Below are 27,554 nucleotides of genomic sequence, written 5' to 3'. Positions count from 1 at the left end.
AGATCTCTGGAGATATTAGTTTGTCTTTTGTAATTAATCCTTTGTTGTATTACTTATTGAAGTCATTATTATGGCAAGTCCCTTGGTCTCAAGGATGACATTGCCAAATAGGGTTCATTGAATCAAGTGTAGTGAATGCAGAAACAACCATAAAGACGTATATATCAGCACTTTGTGCCACAAATTTCACAAGACTACTCCAACACCCCATATGTGAACCAGTCTATTGCTACTGCTGACATCTTTTGCCTCATGTACTTTTCCTGCCCAGGAATATGGTATTGTTCTTCTGAAAGGCCTATACCTTCTCTCACCTTTACATTCCCTTGCTGTCTGTTTATGGCTAAGAGTTAGCCAATGAGCTATACTCAATCAAGTGTACCTTGAAACACACCTGCTGAAAGACATGCTGTAATACCCAAATTAGGGTGGCAACTGGGTAGGTCAGGCAAATATTTTTGTGGTTTGGGATTGTGAGAGTTTCTTTATACCTCTCCGGATGAGTGTCCAGCCTTTTTCAGGCTTAAAAAATCAGATAATCATTTTTACTCGTGAAACATTTAATCTTGAGGTAACAGCCTTTCTGTACATGTGGTATTAAAATCGGTAGGCGATTCCAATTTGTTACAGATCTGTCTTTGGCTCAGCTGATGTGGCTTACCAGAATGTCCTTAGCAGTTATCCATCTGCACAGGAATGCTTATAGATAAGATGAAAGAAGATTTTATTATTAATCACACATTGTGTATATGACTCCTGCTCCCTTTCTCCAAGTCTAAATCAACTACATCTGGTTCTTACCACTCAGCTGTACAGCTTACTCTACCAGAAGCAGGTCCAACTTGATTAAAAATGAATTACTAAGGGAGGTAGTTTCTAGAATTTGGGAATCTGTTAACCATAAAAAATACAATCAGTCATAGAAAGAAACCATTTACCAAGTTTGCAGCAGGCATAGCTCCCTTGACTTCAGTGGAGGTTCATCAGTTTATAACAGCTGCAAATCTGGACCAGCGCTGCTGCTGGTAATAATTTATGGAACATATTAAACATGTTGTCAGAACAATGCTTGCACCATTCAGAAACTAATCAAGCATTTTCTAGAGTGGCAATGCCTTCATTGCATGTTGTAGCAGGGTCTAAGCAACTAGAGAGCACAGTCCAAGCCTAGGGTAACTGGACAAAATAAAACAAAGCCTTCTCTTTGGGATTTCCAGTTTACTTTAGAAGGTTTTTGTTCTACCTGATAACACAGCCAACAGTCTCTGGCTGTATTCCCTTCCTTAATTTCATCAGGCTGTAATCTTGACCCAAACAGTATCAAAACAATTTAGTAGCTTATGTCTCTAAAGTTATCTGTGCTTACTGGTCAACAACACCTATCATTTCCTCTCCTGAGAGAAGCCCTACTTCTTTTTAAAGTTCTGAGCACAGCTGTATTCAGCCTCGTTCTCTCCTGAGACTGAAATCCCATGCTAGGATTTAACCTAAGAAAACTGCACAGTTACTTTTGTGAGGCGTTAAAGTGGAGGCATAGTAGGATGGGAAACGAGGGTGCTTGCTATGATGCACTGGAAATCCATTAATTGATTCATCTAGTTTAATGGAGTGTGGAAATGAATGTGCTCCAGCAGATACTCATGTTATGTGCATCAGCATCCCCACACTGAAAAACAAGCTTTAATTAAAGTGCCCCATTGCAGTTTTTTTCAGCTTGGGGACATTGATACGTGTGACAATTGGGTGCTTTTAATTAACATGGTTTGCTAATTAAAGCACCTGCCATGTCTCTCAGAGCACATGTAAAATGCCCAAGGATTCCCATCAAGCTTTGGCACCTGTAAAACACCTTGCATTACCAAACTTGATGCTCTCTTGCAGTGAACTCTGTTCAGTGCAGGGACAATTTTGCAGCCAGTCACTGTTCTCTGCTTCTCCACTATAGCTGCTCCAGTCCTCACATAATTTAGGGCAGCAAAAGAGTTTCTTTAACTTATTCCAGCTGGTTATAATACCTAAGGGACTGTAAGCTAGCTGAGATTTGGCAGATTGTCCTCCCCTCTGTATGTCCTATCATGTCTCTTCCTGCTACGACATGCCCCCTCTATGGAGGTCATGGGAGAGACGGTTGTCATATGAACCATTCTCACTAGTTTTAGACCAGTCATCATCTCCCTCAAGCTAGAGGAATTCTCAGCTGGCCCCTATGACCACATTCTGGTCCTCTTATGCTACTTGATGGAGTCAAAGGAGCGGAAAGAGAAAGAGGGAAAGGTCTTAGGTTCTTACGTAATCCGTGGCCTTTACATTAGGATTAAGCAAGAAACTTCCAGTTCTTTGAAGTCCTTGTGTACTGTTTTTAAGATGCAACCCTATATCATTACTCACCAAAAAAATTATAATAGATTATAAAGAGAAAACCTATTAAAAGCTGTAAAAAAAGATAGATATTTGCAATGTTAATATGCTACAGATATTTCAAATCAGTGGCTCAGTGACATGGCCAGGCATCCGAGACACGGGGGCAGCATCAACCTCCAGTTGCCACCCCACCAGCAGTGTAATCATAATTGTAATGGTGTGGCTGCCATTTTGTTTCACTTCCCCCAAATTGGCCCCAAGGGTAATTGCCACAGTTGCCCCTCCTTAGTTATGCCACTGTTTTGCATTGCATCGTAAAATCACCAGCCTGGTTACTCCTTTATAAATCCATCATCCTTGAGTGCTCTTCAAATCTCCTATTAAGTAATAATGCAATTATTGAGTAATCTACTCTGCCTCCCAATTCTGAAGACTATTCCGTGATGTAAAGTCCCAGCTTGTCCTCCTGTTTTTTAAAGTCCCTGTTCTTTTTTGAAGCCTCTTAAACTTCATCTCACCCTCAAAGAGAAGTTAATAAGGACATGATGTTAACAAAACTCATTCTGAATATCACTGCTAATTTACTTCACTTAGTAACATGCAAACTCCCAAGCTTCTATATGTTAAAGCTGGTAAATTTGTTCTAAAACAGCTTATTCTTTAGAATTGTAAAGAGGATGGAAATAGCCCCACATTATGGATTAAGAAGGGTCTGTGTCAGCACTAGTAGCCATTGGGCCAATATATTTACTATGCAAACAAAACTCAGTAAGAGACAAATGTTCATCTACATCCTTCATTTTTATATATGAATCAATATGTTCTTTGCTGAATCACCTGCAGTGTAAATGCAGAGGTTTGTTTTAATATAGCAAATTGCAATGAACTCTCATTTCTTTGAAGGCAGCATTCAATCTTAAGTAAATGCACTGGGGGCACGGTGTGGGAATGTGTGTTTCTCCAGGGATAAACAGCAGTGGCACAATATGTGCTGCTGCTGCTTGTCCCTGGGGAGCACCTATGCACATGTGCTCTGGAGCAGAGCAGATGGGGTAAGGGAGGCTGGCCCCAGCAGCCTTACCAGGAGTCCTGGGGATCTACGGGAGCTGCAGCTGCAGCAATCTGGCAGCAGGGGGCATGGGTCCAGCTGGCTAGGCTTCAGTTTTGAGTGGCACACACTGCTGCCACACGTGCCACCCCACTTTTTTTAAGCACAGATTTTTTGACACAGGGATCTCCCAGTGTCAACCTCCTCCCCCCTTCCCCCCAACCAACTTGCCCAATGCTGCAAATTAGCAGTACAGGGAATGCCTTCACATATGGCACGTGCAGTGTACGGTGCTGCAAACGGGTCTGCAGTGCTACATACTGCATATGTACACTTGTCTGGATGTGCCCTGAACCTCTAAACAAACATCTCATTTGAGGTGATTCTGTTTGTTCCAACGTATGACTCGGGGCTGCACAGCCTTTTACGCGCGCAGCCCTTCAAGCTGCATTGGTGCTCCTCTGGCAAAGGTGGCAAGAACGAGCACACAGTCTAAGTGAATGGCAGTTGAGTTAAATAATGCACATAACAGTGTCCCAGGAAAAACTGATAGTACATTTTATCTGGCATATTTCATAAATACTTGAAGTGGGACAGTGGATGTGAATATCTAGGATCCCAAGACAAAAGGCTTTCTCCTGGGAGAAATGCAACATCTATTTACAGCCCAGGGAGAGAAGGACTTTACAGTGCTGAAAGCTTTCACACAAAACTTTCATTGACCCCACATAGGACCTCAAATAATGGTGAGGAATGGTTTTTCACTGAGAGAGCTTACATCAGGATTCCTAGCTGAGCATTCGTCTGTCATTACAAGAAAGCCCGAAGTGGTACTTTTACTTTGCAAAGCTCTTATTGTTGTTTGTTCTTTCACAGCTTGAGAACTACATTGTGGAAAACATGAAGTCAGAGATGGCTCAAATACAGCAAAATGCAGTTCAGAACCATACAGCCACTATGCTTGAAATAGGAACCAGCCTTCTAAGTCAGACAGCAGAACAAACAAGAAAACTCACGGATGTTGAAACCCAGGTACATCCCCAGGGCCATATTTCGCAAACTGTTAACAGCAGAGAGCCTTGCCCACTACCTTCTCTTTCACTACATCATCTTTCAACACTGTGATCCAAGATATATTCATACCTTCTGTATGCTGGTAGCAACAGTAATGATGACTGTCATATTTTTTTAAAATTTAATGAGGTTGGTATATCTAACTTTGCATGTATCTGTCAGGGTGAACTAGCCAAGAAAGTTCCCAGTATTTGACCTGAAATAAACAGCCTAGCTACTGACTGTGAACAATATAATTTTCAAACTAAATAAATAGTTTTGAGACAAAATAGTTATTCTGATCTTTTGTTAAAGGTTTCTAGTATTTTCCAACCTTTTAAAAAGTATTTCACCTACAGATTTTTTAAATCTGCAAGACAGAAAAAAGAACATTCATGTGTCAAGTACTCTACACTTGTGCATTTAATATTCTACAAAGTGTTATAATGTGGCTTGAATTAAATATTGTTTTGTAGTGACTGCAGAGGCTTTCCCATAACAGATATATGTGCTGGTATTTTGCTTATCAAAGTGCAATATATAATATTCCTTTTCTACTAATTTCTATCAGTCTTCTATTTGTGCTGAAATCTTTGTCTTCAGTGACTTCCCCTTGTTGTTAAAATAAATACATTGATGTGCTATGTGTATTTGGTTTCTTAAGGCAGGATATATACTATCTGAGATAGATCATATCATCTGAACTCAAATCCCAATGCAAATTTACAGTGCCCCTCCCATACTATTATATAATCACATCACAGCATATAGGTAGACATGATGAACACATGGTGGTAGTAAAACAGTGTGAAATAAACTGTAAGGACACTAACACATGTGGGGAGCCTGCTCTGATGAGCTGTAAATCCAGCGTGTCAGAGCAGACTCAATTAATCAAGTCTGCTGGAGCACAGAAATTGATGCGCTCTGGCAGTCTCATGCATTGTGTATCAGCAGCATACTGCGCCTCCACGCTGAGAAAATGGAGGCAGTGAGCTTTAAACTAAAACAGATTTGATGACCTAACACCTGGACAAGGGAGAAGAGATTGATGTCATATATCTTGACTTCAAAAAAGCCTTCGATCTGGTATCCCATGATCACCTCTTGGCAACACTGGCCAGTTATGGCCTTGGATCCATCATGATCCTCTGGCTGAGGAACTGGCTCCATGGTTGGACCTAGAGGGTGATAATTGATGGAAGTCAATCGTCATGGTGCCCTGTGACCAGTGGGGTCCTTCAAGGCTCTGTCCTTGAACTCATATTGTTCAACATCTTCATTAATGATGTGGGCATTGAAATCAGAAGGGGACTGGCCAAGTTCGCCGATGCATCCACACCTGAAGACAGGAGAGCGATCCAGGCTGACCTTGACAGCCTCAGCAAATGGGTAGATGAGAACCTGAAGGTGTTTAACACTGAAAAGTGCAAGGTTCTCCAGCTTGGGAGGAAAACCTGCAGCATCCTTATAGGCTCGGCAGTGCTACACTGGCTAGCACTAAGGAACAAAGAGACTTGAGGGTCATCATTGACCACAAGATGAACATGAGCCTGCAGTGCATTGTTGCAGCTAGTAAAATGACCAAAATGTTGGCTTACATCCGTAGATGCTTCTCAAGCAAATCCTGGGACATCATTCTCCCCCTGTACTCGGCCTTGGTGAGGCCGCAGCTGGAGTACTGTGTCCAGTTTTGGGCCCCACAATTCAAAAAGGATGTGGAGAAGCTTGAGAAAGTCCAGAGAAGAGCCACGCGCATGATCAGAGGTCAGGAAAACAGATCTTAGGATGACTGACTGAGATCTATGAGGGTCTTAACCTGGAAAAGCGCAGGCTCAGGGGTGATCTAATGGCCACCTATAAGTTTATCAGGGGTGACCATCAGTATCTGGGGGAAAGTTTTTTCACCAGAGCGCTCCAAGGGATGATGAGGTCGAACGGTTACAGACTACTGCAAGACCGTTTCAGGCTGGACATAAGGAAGAATTTCTTTATTGTCCAAGCCCCCAAGATCTGGAATAGCCTGCCATTGGAGGCAGTTCAAGCACCTACACTGAACACCTTCAAGAGCAAATTGGAGGCTTATCTTGCTGGGATCCTATGACCCCAGCTGACTTCCTGCACTTCGGGCAGGGGACTGGACTCGATGATCTTCCAAGGTCCCTTCCAGCCCTAATGTCTATAAAATCTATGAAAATCTGTGATCCCCCATCCCTTTGCCTGAACACTCTGACAACTGTTCAGCCTCCACAAGAGAAGGCTGAGGGGGGATCTAGTGGCCATTTACAAACTAGTCAGGGGGGACCAGCAGGCATTGGGGGAGTCCCTGTTCCCCCGAGTGCTATCAGGAGTGACAAGAAATAACGGTCAAAAGCTGGTGAAGGATAGATTTAGGCTAGATATCAGGGGGCACTATTTTAGGGTCAGGACGGCTAGGATCTGGAACCAACTTCCAAGAGAAGTGGTGCTGGCTCCTACCCTGGGGGGTCTTTAGGAGGAGGCTAGATGAACACTCTTTCCTGCCACAGCAGGGGGGTTGGACTTGATGATCTGTTCAGGTCCTTTCTGACCCTACAAACTATGAAACTATGAAACTGTAGCCAGGAGCTGCAACATGGGGCTTCCTGGCCCATGTTTTTGCGGTGCTGGGAACTGGGGGTGACAGGAAGGGAAAGGGGCCCCCTGCCATGTGGACTCCCTCCAACTTGCTGGCTCAGGTCTTGGGGGGGACCAGGCTGGGTTTGCATAGCAGGGGGGCTCCATTCTCCCTCCCCTCCCCGGCACTTCCTCCAATTCCCAGCATGGTGAAAAGTGGTGCAGCCCTGAGCTGCAGCACCTGGCTCCAACTGGAGAAATGGAGGCCTCTGCCGCACAGACCAAGCCCAGCCCCCTCCCCTACAATACCTAAGCCAGCAAGCTGGGGAGAGGTGGCCTGCATGGCAGGGAGGGTCCATTTTCCCACCTCCCCATCTGGCTGCACAGGAAAGAAACAGAGCTTTTTCTGTTTCCTTTCTGTGACAGCGCAGGGACAGGACTAGCCAAGAGCCAAGGATTACTGGCCAAGGCTCATATGCTAGCCTGAGAAGGGGTTGGCAGAATTTGACCTACCTTGCCTCATGATGGGCTGTGGTGCAGATGTTCAGCAAAGCACTCTAACCTAAAGCACTTTACTCTGATACCATATCCATCCAAGGTTAACTCAGAGTAGAATCCACCATGTTTAAAGCATGTGTGCTACGAACTTCTGTTTGGTTACAATCATAGGGTTGTAGAGCCCTTTCTCCATGCTTATTGCACAATAAGTGTAATTTCTGTACCTAGATTTTGACATTTTAATATGGTAGGTTGGTAATGGGTGAAGCTTGGTTCAACCCATGTGCCTGCAGCTAAGGTGCTATTTACTACTTTCTGAGCCAAGTAGAAGCAAAGAGGTTTCAAACTAAAACAATGCATTAATAAGCCAAGTGTAAGTGCTAGGTTTAACATTTTTTCACATAAGTTAATTTCCTATTAGCCATGCATGAGAAAGCATTGCCATGGTATCAGTATGATACTGATAATGTTTTGCATTATTAAATAGGCAGTATATTCCATTCTCAAAGTGACTGATTTCAGTGATGAGTTTATTTCCCTACAGCAAATAAACTTTTCCATTAAAAAAAAAATGCTTCATATCCTCAAGTGATGAAAACTGAAATTTTAATGCAGGAAACTCAGTCACCATATTGTCATTTTTGCTGAAAATTCCCTCAGTGCGTGAGAGACAAAAGTGGTTATTAGAGTCCATTATCTACCCTTTAAAAATGTTCTTGTCAGTTCATTATAGTCTTATTGGGTAAGTTGCTCTCCATGGGTGGAATCCTGATGCTGCACACAGCCCCTTTGGAGTAAAGAAAAACTACATGAAACAATTGGCATGTGACTTGTATCTTTCATAAACTGTGTTTTAGTGCAAGTGGCAATAATGTAAGCAAACACACTAAATGCCTGCCACTGTTGCAAAAGAAGCATCTCAAGAGAATACTGTCATACAAGTTCTATTTACAAAATAGTGGATGCAACAGTTTGCCATCTCTTCACATGCTAATTACTTTAGCACTCTCTGATGCAAGCATTCTTTGTATTAGCATGGTTTGATGCTTGTCACCTTGCTCACAATGAAACATACTTGTCAGATACCTTTTCCTCATTAAAATAGTATACTCTGCAGCAAATGTGGGTCTAGATCCTTAATGGCCAAGCATAGCTTCACTGATGTTTAAAAATATATTAAAACCTAAACTGGAACCTTTCAATGAATTATCATACAAGCCTGTCAGGAAGTAGAATTAACCTGTCCCTGTTCATGTCTACAACATGGTAATACTAAACTATTGCAAGTTTTAATGCTTTTATTTATCCTTAAGGTACTAAATCAAACATCCAGACTTGAAATTCAGCTGCTGGAAAATTCGTTATCTACTTACAAGCTGGAAAAACAACTGTTGCAACAGACACATGAAATCCTGAAAATTCATGAGAAAAACAGGTGAGAGTAGATTGTTGGCCCCATAAATGTGTCTTTTTTCCTCAGTATAAAAGAACTTTCTTTTAATGTTACTTTAGACGACCAGGAAAACAGAGCTTCTGAGGCTTAAGGAAGCAAATATAGGTATGTGGGAAGTCTTGGTAAAATCTAGATTGACAGATGCTAGAAATTAAATAGATAAAGAATCAACAAAACCTGTACTTTACATCACTGACGCACAATTTCCCTGTAAAGCTGGCCACTGCTATGGCTCAGTGATAATCTTTGGATAATACATATATGTTTAAACTGGAATGAAACTAATTTTGTGTCTACATTTACAAAATAATTATAAGCCTGCCAGCCTGATTCTAATCCTGGGCAAGGTGTGAAAAGAATGATATATGATCTGATTATTAAAGAAAGAAAGGTAAGTAGTATAATTACTATTTAATGCCAACTGGCAAAGCTTTAGGAAACATAAATTTTCTCTAATTAACTGGTATATTTTTGGATGAGATTACAATCTTGGTTCAAAAATGTAGTAATAGTCACGTAATAAACTCCTGTAAAGACTCTGATATTAGACTGCATGATAATTTGATCCAGATATTAGACCAGAGCACATACATTAAATAAATTAGAAAATAGACAGGCTGAACTGATAGGTTTCAGAAGGTGGTGGTAGCAGAGAATTGTTACTGAACTAATATACCCCTCATGGGATTCATAGGTACCAGTTCTTGATCCAAAGTTTTTACTCTTTTTATCAATTCTCTGGCAAGAAAAAAAACCCCTTTAAAATCTTTATCATTAAAGACAATGTGTAAATGAAGAGGGGGACAGGTCACAGATTCAGAGAATTCTGGTATAATTAGCAACCATGTCAGTATGGCCAAGTGTAAGATCATTCATTCAGAAAAAAAAAAAAGGGCTGTACTTAAAGAAATGGTGGGTAGGGTGGGGGAGTCTCTCCTTGGAATCCATGACTGAAATGGGTTGAGGTTCACAGTGAATTTTCAGCTGAATATGAGATTCCAGAGCAGCACATGACCAAAAGAGTAACCTCTATCCATTAAACTAATTATAAGTAGAGAGGCTATTTTATCTCTGTATCAGTGGTAGTGGGACCACTCCTGGAATACTGTGTTCAGTTCTGATGTCCACACTTCAGTAAGGATGTTGTTAAACTGAAGTGTGTTGAGAGAAGAACTAAGAATGACTGAGGTTTGCAAAAAATGAAAAACACAAGCACAGTCTATTGAGTTTAACAAAGAGAAGGCTAAGTGATTAGTGAATCAGAGTCTGTAAGTAACTATACGGGGATCAGAAGTTTGATAACAGTAGGATTTTTAATCTGACAAATAACTGTATGACAAGATCGAGCGGCTAGAAGCTGAAACCATGTAAATGAAAACTACAAATAAGGTTCTTCTTTTTTTTCTAACAGCAAAAGTAATAAACCAGTGGATAAACTTAAGAGATGTAGTGGATTCCCTCCCACTATCAAGTTTGGCTGGTTTTCAAATCAAGATTCTATAGTTTAACTGCAACAACTAGGCATAAAGTAATTTGGAAATGCCCTGTGGCCCATATTATGTATATCCAGGCTGTCCAACTGGTGGTCTGTGGACCACATGCATCCCACAAGGGGTAATCTACCACTTCTGGGCTCAAGATTTGGGTGCCCTCCCAGCTTCCATTGGTTTTCTGCTGGTGTTGCTGGAGTCTACAGTCTCCCCCCTCCATCATCCTGCTTCCTCTGCCTGTCCCTACCCCTGTGGCTTCTGGGACTGAGGTTGCTGATGGCAGAGGATCTGAGGGAGACTTGAGGATCCTGTATAGCCTGGCATGGTGTGGTGGTGGGGACCCCTGTGACATGGCAAAGGGGTGTTGGTTCAGTGCAGTGGTTGGAGAGGGGACACATAGCATGGTGAGCATGTGACTTGTACAATGTATGGTTGGAGAGCCTGCAGCTCCTAGTCATTCTGAAGCTGGATAGTCCTGATGTAAGTCATCAGTCTTGGTCAGTGGTGCTCATTGTTTTGGCTCCATGGGCAGATGAATGGCACAAGGCTAATCCACATCTGTCTGGACCGGGATGCAGCTCCAGGGGTCCCACGCCACTATCATCCAGCTGGGATCTGGCTCCAGGGACCCCACACTGCCTCCTGCCCTGCCCTGTGCTATTCATAGTGTCAGGGTATCCATCTAATTTAACAGATTCTTAAATTTCAAAGAGACATTTTGATCATCTAGAATTGGGGGGGTTCAACCCCCAACCTATGAGCCAGATGATATGGCGCCAGGGGCCAGAACTGGCCTGCAGGCTGGGGGCTGAACACTTCTGGTCTAGATGAACAAAATGGTCTCCTTTTTGGTCTTTAAATTTAACAGTCTATTAAATTAGAGGGATTATGTGGCAACAAGCCAACAGAAGACAGAAAGAAAGAGGTGGTGGAGAAAATAAATGCCCTTTGTAGAGAATATTATAAAGAAATACATTGCTTAATGTTGATGCATTTACAAAGGTGATCAGATGATTCACTGTCTATTGTACATTTTGGTAAAGTATATAATCTAATTGGTGTTGGTAATCAAAGGTTGTCAAAGGTGGATCAGAAGCAATTTGACTGAATTGAGATTTAATTCAATGAGCTCACAAATTACATATATCAATTTATATATATGATATATATTTTATATGTCTGTGTATGTATGTAGGTTTTTAGTCCTCTTTTAACTGACAGGACAAAGAGTTGCCTTTTTGATCTGCCCATTTCTGATTAGGCTCAAGAATTGTGTTATAATGTGCAAGGGATAGAATTGTTTAAGCGATGTCTTGTGTATTTAATATTTTATATTTATTTATGTATCTTAACAATGTGTCGAGGTATAAGGCATGCGCGGTAGTAAATAAACTTGACTTCCTTTGACCTTTGGGTGGCTACACTGACATGCATGATGAAATAGTCTATGGCGTGACAAAATGGTCTGAGTCTGCATCTGGAAATAAGGAATGTATTGAAAATCAATATATATACTGTATTGTCTCTTTTTAGAAACATATAATATAAACTAAAAAAAAGGAGGAGTGGGGCCTAATGCCTACAGTAATCAACTAGAGTGAGGCATCCTACATTATTTTGCTGAAAAAAAGGGGATAGTGTGTAGTCAAGGCATTAGAGTAGGACTCAGGAGGTCAGGGTGATTTTTCAGCTCTGCCATCTTTGTAACACTGGACAGTTCATTTAGAGCTTTTTGTCTCCACTCACTACTACTCATGTTTCAGTTTAATTATATGACTAATCTTATTAGCGTCAAGGAAGAAATTAGGACCCTGAATTTACAAACATTGTATGATAAATAATCTCACTCTGGGTTACTCATATGCTTACATTTTGTAGTTGTTTCTATGTGTTTCTAGTTTTGAAGTTCTTTGTGTGCTTCATTTTCTTATCAGGCAAATAATATGTAATGTCTCCTTTTATATATCTTGCCTATTTAGATTAAAATCTTTTTTGAACAGGGACTGCTTCTTACTGTAAGCATGCAGCAGCTACCACAAGCAATCCACAACAATCAGAGCCTGTAGTGCTACCGCTAATTAAAACTGGTGGTGGAGTATGGATGGGAGTCTTCATCCTTGTCCCATGGATAAAATTATTCTTACTTTTTAAAAGTGAAATTTCCATATGAAAGAAATCTAAAGAGTAACCATGACAATTATTAATAATTCATGTAGTGTACAGCTGGTTCATTACCCCATCTTACAGCAAATCAATGTTGCATCTCAATGGGGGTACAAAAGCATATTCTTTATCATTAGAGAAATATCTGCTCTAGCTTTAAACCCTGCATCTCTAAAGAAAAGTGGCCTAATTCTTTCCCAGGTTTTATCAGTGTTCCATGGGATATACATGTTAGGTATTCCATGGGGTATAAATTGGGATAGATTTGTCTCAGAATTTTGTGGTATAATTTGAATGCTCTAGTGCAATAAGGTAACCTAGTATTATAGTTTCCTGAGAAGGCTACATCTAAATTATAGACTCCTCTAGTGACTTTTTTTTCTTCTACCAGGCAAATTAAAATTATGCTTTAATTTATTTTTTTAAATGTCCTTCCTTGAAAATCTTTCACTTCACAGCTTTTGAGGAGGTCACTGGTGCCCTTGGTTAATTAATTGGTTGCCATTTCATTCAGCATGTAAGTGTGATAAGAAACTGTTTTCATAGGTGAATCAAACAAATGTGTATACATATAGCAGGCCTGCCACTCTGGATATTTCACAGAAATAAGTAAGACAAATGAAGTTGTTTAAAAAGACAGACAGACTACTGGCACATTCAGTACCAGAGTGTCATGGCATATACAAGGAAGATTATTATCTTTTCTCAAAGATACTTTTCTTGAACCTCTACTTTTGTGGGCAAGAAGTGAGAAAATAGCAACTCTGGTTGGAGTTTTAGGTGCATGATTTTATTTCACTGAAAAGATAGGGAATATTTTTCACTTAATTACATTAAACTTTTCTGACTGCAATTTCACTGACTTCAGTGTACTTACACTGGTGTAAAGTGAAATGGAGACTCATGCCTCAGCATTTGACTAGAGTTTAAGACATATGAAAGCACAGACTTTATCACACCAGATCAAACAAGTGTCCCATCTAGTTGAGTGGGAACATCTAGTACCTCATGGGAAGAGGAGGTTTCACTCTTGTAGTGCATGATTATACAGAAACCAGTCTCACATGCCATATCTATACAGTAAATGTATTGTGCCTCAAAGCACTAACCTCAAAAATGCCATGGTTTTCCAGGAAGGACCCCCTAAAACAGAAGCAGTATAGCTGTATGTGTGTGACAACTTTGAGAAGGCTAATTACCGCTGCTGAGCAGCAGGCCCATTAGCCTGACCTATGCTAATTACCCTGCCATAGTGATGTGCAGGCATAGCTATACTGCTTCTGTCTTAGGACACACCTGACTTGAAACAACTGGGTGTAAATGAGGGTACCACTGCTCTGAGTTCACCTTAAATACCGTACCATACTAAATTTGCCATAGGGCAGTTTTCTTACGAACCCGTCACAGCTGTTGTTGTGTATGGGTTGTGTATGGCTTAAAATATAGGCGAGGCATGGCTTTTTGTGACATCTTTTATTGGACCAACTGTGTAAGTGGGAGTGCACCTGGAAATAAGGAGCTGTTATTCAACAGGTCTTCCAGCTATACCTTTGGTCCAGTAAAAGATATGAAATGGTTTCTGGATATCAGAGGTACAGCAGTACTTGAACCATACTAAAATAAAAGGATTTAAATCCCTTTTCTGATAGTCTTTATATTTGGCCAAAATCTTCTTACTAAAATATTATACTACTCTTTACCTGTTGAATAAGTCAAAGGCAAAGTAAATCATCTTATCTGTGCTTTAAAAGTCCAGACATTTTTAAAGATTACTTTTAATGCAAGAAAATCCCATCTCTAAGATCTGGTCTGTATCCTGTTCTCAAACATATCTAACCTAATGCCTTTCAAAAAGTAAGTAATAGTGTTTTTAAACTGTCGGGTCTGGATTGGATTAGTGAATAAACCATATACCTTGCAACATAGGTTGTCTAAATCAAGCTTTCCTTCCTCCCTGGAGAGCTTCAAGAGTGCTGTCTACATGTTCTACTTCATCACTTTCTAAAATGACAGTAGACTTAACTCAAAATCTGTAGTTTGGCTTCTGTATTGGCCTTCTAACCTCTCTGGAATTATCGGAAGGGCTTTTTATGAAAACTTTAGGTGTAGTGCAGTCATGCTGAGATACCCTACTGGCTTCCATGCTGACAAATGTAACACATCATTTGTATGGTAGAAAATGGATTTCTGGCCTCACAAAGATCAGTACAATGGACAACATATTTAAATAAGTTTAAAGCTTGAGGCAAATCAATGTTGCTTTTATTGCTCCCAAAATGGACACACACAATATTTAGCCAACAAAAAAATAACATTTGTTTCTTTATTATTTTGATCTCCCAAAGGTCTGTTTCAGCTTCAAGATGAAGTCTGCATAATGATAGTATTCAAACTGGTCCGTTTATGCTTAACAGCAATTTACTTTTATTTTAAATACTGTAGCCCATCTGTCCTGTCACCCCTCCCCCCATCCTACTCAACTAGTTTATTAGTCTCAATAGACAGGTTTTTTAATATCTGGAAAACCATGTGTACTCACAAGAAAGAAGGGGGGCCCTTTACATCATAACTATAGCTCTTGAAAACATAACAATGTCACATTAAATAATTATAGTGGATAATTAGAGATCACATGGTTTGTTGAGAGACCACATCTCCTTTTTTGTCTTGCATATCACAAAGTCCAAGGTTTTTTGCTTATTAAATAATAATCCATATAAAATCAAAGTAGCAATAATTAATGTTATAGGTTTCATTTTAAGTAATGCATTTTAAATGTGTTTAAAATGCATTGATGAATAATATGGTAAGCTAAAAAGTGTTGGTGATGTTACCCTCTTAATGGTGAATGAATCTTCAAAGATCTGAGTAGTTACAATAATCCTTTAAAATGATCTGAATTTATCTAGAGTTCTTTGGTCTCAACACCAAGCTGGGAAACTCTCAAACAGGATTTCTTTTTTTTTTTTTTTTTGTGAGATTTCTAGAACTTCCTTGATTTAAATTAGCTATAAACACGATGTATGAAATTCTGGCTTTTTGGGGGTCAAAGGCCATGAGAGCAACCTTTCTCAGGCTATTTAAGTATTTAAGTACTTCTGCCCTTTGAAACTAGTTACTTCAAAGTCTAAGTCAAAGTTTGACTTTTGCTCATTCTGAGGTTTGAGAGAAGGTTTCTCACTGATTCTTAATAAGGCTGAGTGGGCATACACAGTTTTTGAATTTCTCACAGGGAATTCACCCATCCCAAAAATATCTTCTTATCCTGTATAACCATGAGGTCTTTGTATCTAGGAAAAGACCACTGCAGAAATGCATTTATGCGAGGTCATTACATATACATCAAGAAAATATGTATCAGTTGTTCAATGCATTAGAGCAGTATTTTTAGTCTAACAAGCATTGTGTCTCCCCATCTTTGTACCATGAGTCAGACACTCTGCACACAGATATAAAGACCTTATTGCTAAAGAAGTAAAACATCTGAATATGTCTGCATAGACACCAAAGAAAAAAGGCCTAACAGCTTCTTTTTCCTTGTTTGACTGTCATACTTGTAGTAACACTGCCACAGTTAATAGTCATCACCATGGCATCATACCCATTTACTGTAGTTTTATGGTAGGAAACAAAGTAGCTACCTATATTGTGGTTGTCAGCTCTTCCCTATTTTCCACAAAATGATGAAAACATATAGAGATGAAAACTGCTGAAGAATAAGAGCCACATACACTGCATTACTAACTTAAAGATTTAGGGACCTTGTTGTCTTTTCTAACACTCAGCTAGGTTGGATTTCTGCTCTACCACTACCTTGTGAATGGCTATTGTTTCTCCAATGGCCGGTGTACCTTGTACTTTAACATGGAACATCGTCTGCCATGTAGGCGTATGGCCACCACACAGCTGCTATGCACTGCAACGTGTGCAGCCTGTGTCAGAAAGGAGTGCACATTGCTCTTTTCTAAAACAGTATCTTCATTATGAATGATAAATTAGTGCACAAGTTGAACTAAGACAATTTAAATGAACTCTTTTAGTCATACGCTATGTAAAATATTGCCATAAACAATATACTACTCTCTAACATTTCAGTTTCCTTGAAAGAGCATGAGAAAATATTCTGTCAGAATTATTTCAACCAGCTTTAACTAGAAGGTATTTTTAACAAAATTTAACCTGGTCTCATTCAAGTAGTAGATTGTTACCAAGTAATTTCCAAATAGGTTGGAGCTGAGCTACAGCATATATTTCTTTTACAAATACATCTATTTTTTATTTAAAGGCTAGAAGTGATAGAAAACCAACTGCATGCTCTGGTAAATTGTTAAAATAGGTCTCTGTGCTAGCGGTTAAGAAAATCAGGGGTTTGTTTCCAGTTTAAATTGCTCTAGCTTCATCTTCAGTCCACAGTGCCTTTGTCTACCAAATTAAATACCCCTTTAGTACTAGGCATTATTTCCTCAGAAATTGGGAGTAAGAATGATCCAAAGGAAGTGCTCTCTGCCTTCCATATCTCCTCCACCTACTGAACAGCCTGCCTTCTGCTTTCATTGGGATAGATGGGATTATCTTGAATGGTATATTTTCTTAAATGCCCTTTTAAGTCCAAAATTAATATTGTTTCAGAAAGAGAGATTTCCGTTTGGTTTTACCTAGATTTTTAAAGCTTTATATTATTTTACCATAAACAATAAACCTATGGACTGAATTTCATCCGTATGTTGTTATTGTTTGTAACAGTTTATATTAATTCTCCATGATTTTTAATAGAAACAGCTACATATGGATATTATTACATTTTTCAGTTAAGTTAAATGACCTGAAATTATGCAGGCACTTTGCCACTGATCTATTATTCAGAAATAAAAACAAAGATGAGGAGAGAGAGAAAATAAAACTGACTTGAATAGGAAGTGGCCTGTTGGCAAGTTTGAAACCATTGGTTAGCTTATGGGTATGAAAAACATCTCTTTTGGCATAACCAATTGAATCACTGATCCAAAGGTCAGCAGATGAGGTTAGTTAATTTCTTTATCTAATATTAATGAAACTTTTTTTCCTTTTGGTTAAATTCCCGCAACAGTATTGAGAGTGTTGGCACTGAATAACCTCTTGTACAATGGAGATGTCCCTCTGTGTCTACAACTCTTCTCTTTTAGATGTCTTCTAGTATTTCTTTGACCTTTATAAACTGTATACTCCAGAAAAGGAGAGTTGTAGTTGAAGAGGAAAGCATTTGCATACATTTTTTATACAACTAGCTATAGAATTTGTTGAAATAGGGTCAGTGATGTTTATATAGTTGGGGTCAAGATTTTTCTGTCTAGGGAGACATAGCAAATGGCTAGGATCCAGAGGTGCAGCCACTTACTATTACTTCTTCATATATTTTTATTTTATACAAGGACAGTTTTTTATGAAGTATTCTGAGAGTATCTCACCTAAAAAAAAAAAACTTCTGATTTGTCTTCTGGAAAAAAGATCCCATCTATAGAAGCAGGCATCACTCACTTGGAGAATCTTTCTTTTCCCATCCTTCCATGCCACTTAATATCACCCAGGGATCCTGAAAGTTGAGAAGCATGATTATGACATCAAGGGACACATAGTACAATTATACAAACATTTGTCTGAAATAATAAATTGATTATTGCTTTTATGAAATCAAATTTATCCTCCATTATATGCATTGGAATAACTGTCCCAGAGTTAAATAGGATCTCTCTACCTTGTCAGCATGCCTTCACAAACTTCAGTTATGCTGTGTTTTCAATATACTTTCAGCCTAATTTTCTTCATTATAAAAGTTTGTGAAATGTTCATTGTATTTCTTTAGATGTAATCTTAGATTTAACTATTTAGTATAAAATGATTAGATAGTCTGAGTGGTCAAGTTTCCTTCATGCAAGAAGCTATATGTTCTTGTGCCTTTATAAATATACAGCATCTAAAGTCACCTATGAAGGATTTACAAAAGAATATAGGAGTAACAAGTGAGAAAAAATGTGAAGAGAAGTACATATACCATGAGTGCTTACTTTATAAGTTTGGGAGGTTAGATTAGGTAAAAAATGGGTGCCTAATCTAACTTAGTTCACCCACATGTGGACCTTACTCTTAGATCCTTAGTTAGGTTGACGTAAGTACCAAAATGCCAAACTGTGCAGATGTTCACCAAGGGTTAAATCAGGCAAAAATGACTGGCCTGATCTTACTGAGTTCACCTGAGAAGAGCACAAAGTTAGATCAAGCAAACTAACCAAACACTTGTACCAAAGCACAGTCCCAGGTGCACAGTCCCAAGCACAGTGTTTAAAGCACAGTCCCAGGGTTGGAAAGCCTAGCCACACCCCAGCCTGGGGCTGCCCTTTTCCTACCCCCAAACCACTGGGCTATTTTTAGACACCTGACCCCCAGATGGACAACCCCCTGTGGACCAGCTAAACATCTCAAGCCCATCAAACCCTCCCACTGATCCTGCAAACCACCACTGATGCCAGTTTTGCAGATGTTTGCTGGTGCCAAGAGCTGGTGGTAGAGGGGGTTGGTCTGCAGCAGGTGTTGTCCATCTGAGGTGGTGAGAGGGGCTGGGGGGGATAAAGACACCTTTAGGTGAGGGGAAATAGGGTCTCTGATCCCTAGACCCTACTTGCCCCCAATCCTGTCTCCCCTTCTCCCGCAGAACTGCTAGAGCCTGTGATCTAGCCCACCACTCTCCCCACTGAACCTACTTAGATCAGGCTCCTGGCACTGGGAAACACCTGTGAATCTGGCACCAGGGGCAATTTGGCAGGATCAGGGAGACTGGGAATTTGGTGAGGTCTGGTGGGGCATAGCAGGGGTAGAGAGGCTCTCTGATTGTTCCAGTCCCCCTTCGCCCTCTTACCTTACCGACCCACCATGGGAACCCTCTAGCTCCTCTGATTCTGCCTCCCCCTCCCCCCACCCTGACTGACTTAGATCAGGCCCCCACCGCTGATTTGGTTGTTTATGTCTTTGCACAAAGCACAAAAAACTGCATGAACCATTTATTACCTAGCTAAATAACTGACAGTTAGTTTGTGCATGCATTTTCTTCAGCTGGGCATGCAAATTTGAAATACAATAGCATGTATTTTTGCATGAGTAATTTGGAAAGCCACAATAACATATCAGTTATGTTTGGGTACTGGATAAAACATTACAGTCCACTAGTTTTCATTCAATAGGTAGATCTGAAGGGGGGGCAGGTTGTGTTTTTATGCTGAAATCTAACAATAGTCAAAAAATGAAATAACATGATGTAGGCAGCATCTTCTATATTCATAAATGTATTAAAATGACCTAATGATAGCAATTATTATATTTTTTTAGTTTACTTGAGCATAAGATATTAGAAATGGAAGAAAGACATAAGGACGAGTTGGATACTTTGAAGGAGGAAAAAGAGAATCTGCAACGCTTGGTTTTACGACAAAGCTACATAATCCAGGAACTAGAGAAGCAACTAAACAAGGCAACAAATAACAACAGTATCCTGCAGAAACAACAGCTGGAATTGATGGACACAGTTCATAATCTGGTCAATCTCTGTTCCAAAGAAGGAGGTGAGACAGTAACATTTTAAAAATTAAAACTGGAAAAAGATTTCTGGGGGGGGAGGAAAAGAGAGTGTTTTGAAAGGAATTGAAATGTGTAGGTTCAAAATAAAATAAAATATGACATAAACTAATGGAGCAGAAAGCAGGGCATCTTAGAGATAAGCTCATTCAGAGAGGAATAAACTTTTGTAGGCGACAGCCTACTTTGTCAAATGCTATAAAATAGGCTGTTGCCTATGACATCTTATGCCTTTCTGAGTGAGTTGGTCTAAGGTGCCCCCCTGAATCGTCTTCTGCCTAACTTCAGACTGCCATGACAAACTACGTCTCTAAACTAATTAAAGCCAAGCAGCTGATGAGAGCTTTTGAACACAGACAAATCTTAAGACATGGCTGAAACTGAACCTGATGTTTAACCTTCCTTAGTAACGTAACATAGAATTCTTATGATACACCCTTAGATGATGTAAATTGGGACTCCTTCATTGACCTCAATGCAGCAAGTCTCATTTTTACTCACTAATGATCTACTGTATCCTTGTGACTAGCCTTCTGATCTTTAGTTTATCTGTTTGCATTGTTTGTTTCTGATTATACTGACAATATATTAGGTACTGAATGAACAAGGCATATAGAATACAGCCTCCAAAAAATGTCAGTGTAAATGAAGAGACTATATAAGAAAAGTCAAATATTAAATTAATATTAATAGTAATGTTAATCAGTGATGATAACTAGTGATACAATTTATTTAAAATATACTAATCAGTATATTTAGTATATGAATATAATACAGATACAGACGCACACAATGTATATGTATTAATAACTAATGCAGACACAAAGACTAGTAAAGCATTATTGAAAAGCAACTGGAGACTACTTTCCACCTATATATGTATAGCTCTGGTCTATATATATATAAACCATAATATTTGTCTCATTTTGTGTGTTTCTGTGTGTGAGAGAGAGTTGCTCCTTTCACATAACTTATTAGTGATCATATTTCCTGTGGACATCTATGAAGAAAGTCAGAAAGGATTTTAATTCTCAAAACAAAGGAACCTACAAACTAACCCTTCCGGCATGTCCACACATGCAGGCACGCAGGCATAGCAGCTCAAATAGGAGTGGCATAAATTTGAGCTGGGGATTTTTATCCTTAGCACATGTGCCTGGACATGGACGTTGGCATGGGGCAAGTTGTGCCACTTGGGGCAAAATAACCTTGCCTGGCTCCTCCCGGATCTGCAACCAAGGGGAGCTAGAGGCTGGGGCCAGCACCTGTGCTGACCCCAGCAGTATAAAAAGTGAGCAGCTCAGGGCTACTTGCCCTCAAGAGCTTCTGGGGCCTAGCCGGTTGGTACCTGGGGACACTACCCCTTGTGCCAGCTGGACTGCTGAAGCAGCCCTAACTTGGAGTGGCCCCTGCTCCTTGTACCCACTGCAGCAGTCTGGTAGTAGAGGCTTCTGCCTGCTTGTGACCTGCTGCTACCTGCAACAGCATCCATACCTTTGGACCTGTGGCCCCATGGCTGTGCCCCTGCCAGAACAGATGGGGTGCAACTATCACCCAGAAGGTGTGCTCCTTGTGGTGACCCACTTTGAACTGTCAAAGCATGTTGTCTTGTCCCCAAATGGCCAAGAGGTTAGCTACCTCATCTGCCCTCCTGCTGAGTCCCCAGTGCTGGCCCTGGACAGGCTCCTCTGTATGGGTCTTGCCACTTGTATCACCAGCAAAGAACCTGGTGTTCCCTGTTTATGAACTGCAAATTTCTGATAAGAAACCCAAATACTCTTATTTAAATATATAAAATAGTGTTCTTCCTGTATTAAAATGAAATGGCACTATATATAGGGAGGGCAATATTTTATTGATATATTTGGGCAATGTTTTGTTGATATATTTACAAGTGTAAAGCAATTTCAAGGCGGGGTTCGGGGAGTTTGTGGGTAGATGTAGGGCTTGTGGGTGGATGTAGGGGGTGAGGTTTGGGAGGATATGTGTCTTGTGCAGAGATCCAGGGTTTGTGCCTGGGTACAAGTATGAGGGGTTTGTGGGGGTGGCTTGGGGATGTGGATGTTGTGGGTGGATTGCGGGGGGACTGTGTGTGTTGGGGGGGCTGCTCAAGAGGGGTGAGTCTCCTGCCTCTCCACAGGGTGCAGCCCCCCACACAGCACATGGACTGCCCTCTCTGCAGGCTCCACAGCTTCCCCCCACAGGGCACAGGCCCCCTCTGCATGGCACACGTGTGTCCCTGCAGAGCTGTCATGCCCCCCCTCCTCGGACCTGTCATGCACCCCGCCCCCCGCTGGGCCCTCAGGCCCCCTCCACAGGGTCTCAGCCCCCCCCCACAGAACCCACAGCTCACCCCCACAGCAGCAGTGGCTGTGGGGCACTCAGGGCCCGCTGTGGCCAGAATCCCCAGGGGCATGGCTTAAATAGCCTCAGAGCTGGCACTGCTCATGCTGCCTATCACAGGACAGGACCAGCTCAGTGTGGTGTGACATGAGGCTATGTGGCTTCAGGCAGCACCGGGGCCACTAGGCTGTCATTCAAGGGTCAACACCACTCGCAGGGACCCTGTGTCATGCCAGGCCAGGTCCTGTCTCCACAGGCTCCGTGCATTTTTGGGTCGGGCCAGTTCCCTGGAGGCAGGACCCAGTGCAGCATGATACACTGTCCCTGCAAGTGGCACCGACACCTGGGTGACGGCTTGAGTGGCCCCAGTGCTACCTGAACCTGTGCAGCTCCACATGGCATTACCCCGAGGTGGGCTGTTCCTATGACAGGTGGCACAAGCGGCGCCAGCTCTGAGGTGAGCAGGGCTGCACTGTGCCTCTTGGGGCTCTGGCTGCAGTGGGTGCTGAGTGCCCCATGGCCACTGCTGCTTTGGGGGAGCTGGGGCCCTACAGGGGAACCACACCCCCTGACTAGCCCCTCCACGCCCACACATCCCCCACGTATGCATGCCCCCCCAGTCCGCCCCCCAGTCCCTACTTACCAGGGACAGTGCCTGGGTCAGAGCTTTGCACCGCTCCTGCTTGCCCCAGCATGTAAATGCAGCATGCTGGAGCAGCAGGGAGCACCATAGAGATGCTCTGGCTGGATGCCAAAGCGTCTCTGGAGGTCCGACCCCCGGCTTGCCTCAGTGCATGGTGGGGAACCACACCCTGCACCACTTTTCACTGTGTTTTTTTTATTTGGTTTGAGATGCTGCCAGAGGCACACGTGTGCTCATCTGGACACACCCTAAGGTGTGTGGAAGGCCTTTTCTTAGTCTAAGGGAAAGGACATAGATACTGTGGGAGTGGTGGACAAGTGGTATAGCAAGGTTTGTAGTACAAGGTAACTCAGAAGAAGGCAGTATGTAATGGGTAAATTTCCATGTAGGGGAAGCAGTCATGCAGCACAAGGATGCTGAGGAAAAGAAGGAGATTGATTTAAAAAGAAGTGCAAGGGGAAATTCAAAGTGCGGTGACATGGTCAGAAAAATAAGCAGAGAAGATAATTTTAGTTATTGTTTTGAATGGACTGATAGAGGGGATAATGCAGATGCCAACATTCAAAGTTAGCCTGAGGTAGAGAATATGTGATTTGGCCAGGAGGAGGTCACTAGAGAGAACACAGCTAGAGATGAGGGAGACATACTCAAGAAAAATGTTATGATCATAAAATTCAGTGAGCTTGAGCTGAAAGGAAGAAAAGATGCAATGGTTGGAGAGAGAAGTGATTTGGAAGAATGGCATTCTTAGAAGGCCAGCATGTACATGCATTGTCGTTATATAACTCTGCATACTGCATCAAGACATATTTCAATAGAGTTGTGCAAGTATTGAAAAAAAACTTATTGCCAGGGCTGTATTGGTTTCTTCCCTATGAAACATTCCCCAGAACCTTGTATAGCTTGATTCTGAATTCCATTAAGACTGGGACAAGTCAGTCAGTCTGCATAGTCAGATCTTCTTGAGAGTATACATTTTTTTTATGTCTACTTTCATTTTTTCCTTTAGATGTTGCTGTCACTTATTCTATACTAAACAGCTGTTTGGCATTTTCAAGTACCTAAAGTCGTTCTTACTAGTGTGTTCCCATACCAATTGTGAGGCATTGTGAAGTAATACAAATCCTTTAATAAGTTTTACAGCCTTTTGGCAAAGAAATCTGGCAGAATTCTGCTCAGAATGTTTTAATAGAACTCAGGAGCAATTTTAAATTAATATCAATATAAGCGATATATCATTCTCATATACAGATAAACTGCAAGCTTTTTTAATGGCTAAAAGATTTTCCAGTCGTCTTGTATTTGATTCACACAAAATGTTTTCCCTTTAATTTTAAAAATAGCAGACGTTAACTATTTCTTACAAAGACTTTGACCCATGATTTTCAAACCCAAGAGTCTGAAGTGAAGCACTAAGGTCCAAAATCGGGCATCTGAGTAAGTAACTTTTTCAAAGTAGTCAGCACTCACAAGGTCCCACTGATTTAGTGGAAACTTGTAGATACTCTGCATATTTGGAAACCAAGGTATTTTCTTTTTGCAAAGTAAATTGGTTTTGACTAACTTAGAAAATCATGTTTCTGGCCCATATGTTCTTCTATTTATTAACTCTTTCAGAATCATTCTTTGACACATTTTAACTAATACATTTAGACAGAGATAGAGGATTTGCACTGAAGAAGTGGCTCAATTTAAATCTATTTAACAGACATTTTTGTAGTAACTAAAGGACCCACCAGAGCTTTTTTAAAAAAGTAAAATAATAAACATTACATCACTCTAAAGAAATTTGGGACATTAACACATATGACGAGTCTTTAAAAATTATCATTGCATCAGTTATGTTATGCTAAAGACTGCAGCAAGTACAAGGTATGCATCTTGGGAGGACAAATTGGAGCAAATATATCATTCAGTGTAAGTATATGCTATAAGTGAAGTGGTGTTCAAAATGCAAAATATGAACTGAGAGTTGAAGTTTATTAAGGCAAAGAGACTAACAATTAAAATGTTATATATAAATCAATGGTACACTTTCCTCTCTTACACTGCACTCAGTTCTGGTTATCCACTCTCATAAACGATATAAAAGAAATGGAAATGGTCCAAAATAGAGTAGAATAGAATAGCTAGAAACACTAAAATCTCCATAAGAAAGAAACCAAACACAAAGGATTACTTTGTTGAGAGACGACATAAATAAGATGACACAACTGAGATATTAAAAATAATGAATGGTATAAAGAAGATCAAAATGAACAGTTCAACTTACCTGTTGTCATAATACAGGAGAAAGGGAACATCCAATAATACTGGAAATTATTTTCTCCTGATAAAAGGTTAACCTGTGCAGCTAACTGCTATTAGATATTACTGGGCATGTTTACACATGAGGTTAATGTGCACAAATAAACTCCAGAGCATATTGCTCCAGAGTTTATTCATGTGCAGTGCATGGAGCCCAGTCAGAGCAGAGGGGACCAGGAGCATCAGTCTGCTGGACCAGGGGCATCAGCCTGCCAGCCCAGGGCTCCACTCACTGGACCCCCCATACTGTGGAGGGGCTGAGGCACAAGGATGCTTCAGTGCAGGGCTAGTTGGCAGGCAGCCTCCACACTGAAGCACCCTTGTGCCCTAGCCTGGGCTGGCTGCTCCAACTGGGCTCCATGTGCTGCGAAGTAGCTGGCTGAGATGCAAGCGTGGTTTAGCGCAGGAGCTGCCTATTGGTTATTTCCACACTGAAGCACCCTTCAGCCAGCTGGAGCAGTGTTTACACATGCAATGATGAGACGTTTATTAGTTTTGTGTGCCATAAAAGGGGCACTTATGTAGATGCTGAAATGTTTACTGTGCAGTTAATTAGGCAACTAAACAGTAAACATCTTATGTAGACATGCCGACTAACACAAGAGGCTTAGTAGGACTTTAAAAATGTTTAGACATGTGTATGACTAAAAAGAACATCTACCAAAACGAGATAGGGAAATTAACAAAGAAAATGAAACTTAAAGCTTCAAGACATAAATTAATAACCCCATAATCCTTGGGATTAGGATGAAATATACCAATTAGATAAATTATGTTATAAACATTAAGCATGGGAAGTCCATAATATACCCTTAAATGGAGCCATACCCCCAAAAACCCTCAGGTACAGGATCCCTCAAAGATGAGAGACCTAATAATTGAGAATATCAGGTAAGTAAGTTGCATGGATTTTGTAGAAAGATGGGAAGTTCAATAGCCTGAGATGCAACATGGACTAGTGGACTAAACAAGGCACCATGGGTCAGGTTTTCAAAGGTTAATTAAGTGCCCAAAGCAGAAGTTTGAATTAATTTTTAAAGTAACTAAAGGTTTTGGTCCTTTTGGAAAATTCTGTTAGATGCCTCTGTATCTGTAGGTCTGTAAATATTTTCAAACAGGAATTAATCTTCTGAAAAGGAAAAAAATAGGAACCTTAGCTCTGACAGCAGTCCCCCTTTGGCTTTGCCACATAACAAGGTTCATGCTTTTCAAACTTAAGAGCTTAACATTAGCAAAAAAGGAACCTCAGATCGTAAACTTACTCATTCTTTGCTGGATAATACAGCCACCCTTTTTTTTTATTATTGTTTTACTTGAAACAAAACTTGTTGTCAGCATCATTCTTAGACACACCAGTCAGGAGAGGGTAATGACATGATCACGAGGGCCATGTTCAGACAAGTATTTGTGACACCATATACCGCACCAGTGCAGACATGTCTGAGGCACCACATACTGTACATTCAACTGTCCTCCATGCTGCAAGGTAGCAGTGCGGGAGTTGGAGGTGGCAGGGGGGACTGACTCCGAGAGATCCCAGGGTCAAAAAAACTTGCTAAAAAAAAGTGGAGCAGTGCACACAGGGACAGTGCTATGCTGCCCAAAACCAGATCCCGCCTGGCTGGAGCCATTCTCCAGCTGCCAGCTAGGCTCTGAGCACCAGGATCACTGGTGCTACAGCTCCAGGAAGCCCCCAGCTTACTTGCTAGCTCCAGCCTCCCCATCCCCACCTGGGGTAACCTGCTGTGTGCTGGAGGGTATGTGGCACAGGTGTTCCCTGCATACAAGTAGCAGCAGCACTCTTGTTCCCAGGGAAACAAATGCCTACACTTGTACAGACACGGCCATGAAGGCTATCTTGGTTGGAGTGACTTGAATACTAGGGCTGTGCGAAACAGCATAGTTTCATGTTGACTTCTGTTTCACTGTTTTGAAGGGAAAGTGTTTTCTTTCATCTTTTCATTTCAGAGCACTGTTCCATTTCATCAAAACCGTTTC

General features: G+C 41.0%; 1 protein-coding gene across 1 annotated transcript in view; it reads left to right on the top strand.

The window, feature by feature from the left end:
* ANGPT1 (angiopoietin 1) overlaps positions 1 to 27,554 on the top strand; it is a 264,971-nt gene that overhangs the window by 125,549 nt on the left and 111,868 nt on the right. The window contains exons 2-4 of the mRNA XM_090040502.1: positions 4,286 to 4,441; positions 8,869 to 8,990; positions 20,018 to 20,250. Of these exons, the coding sequence (XP_089896628.1) occupies positions 4,286 to 4,441; positions 8,869 to 8,990; positions 20,018 to 20,250 (511 nt within the window). The remainder of the gene's footprint in view (positions 1 to 4,285; positions 4,442 to 8,868; positions 8,991 to 20,017; positions 20,251 to 27,554) is intronic.

This window comes from Crocodylus siamensis, chromosome 3 (genome assembly GCF_052110815.1).
Source record: "Crocodylus siamensis isolate JL-2025a chromosome 3, ASM5211081v1, whole genome shotgun sequence".
Lineage (NCBI taxonomy): Eukaryota > Metazoa > Chordata > Crocodylia > Crocodylidae > Crocodylus > Crocodylus siamensis.
This window is presented reverse-complemented; position numbering and strand designations above follow the sequence as displayed.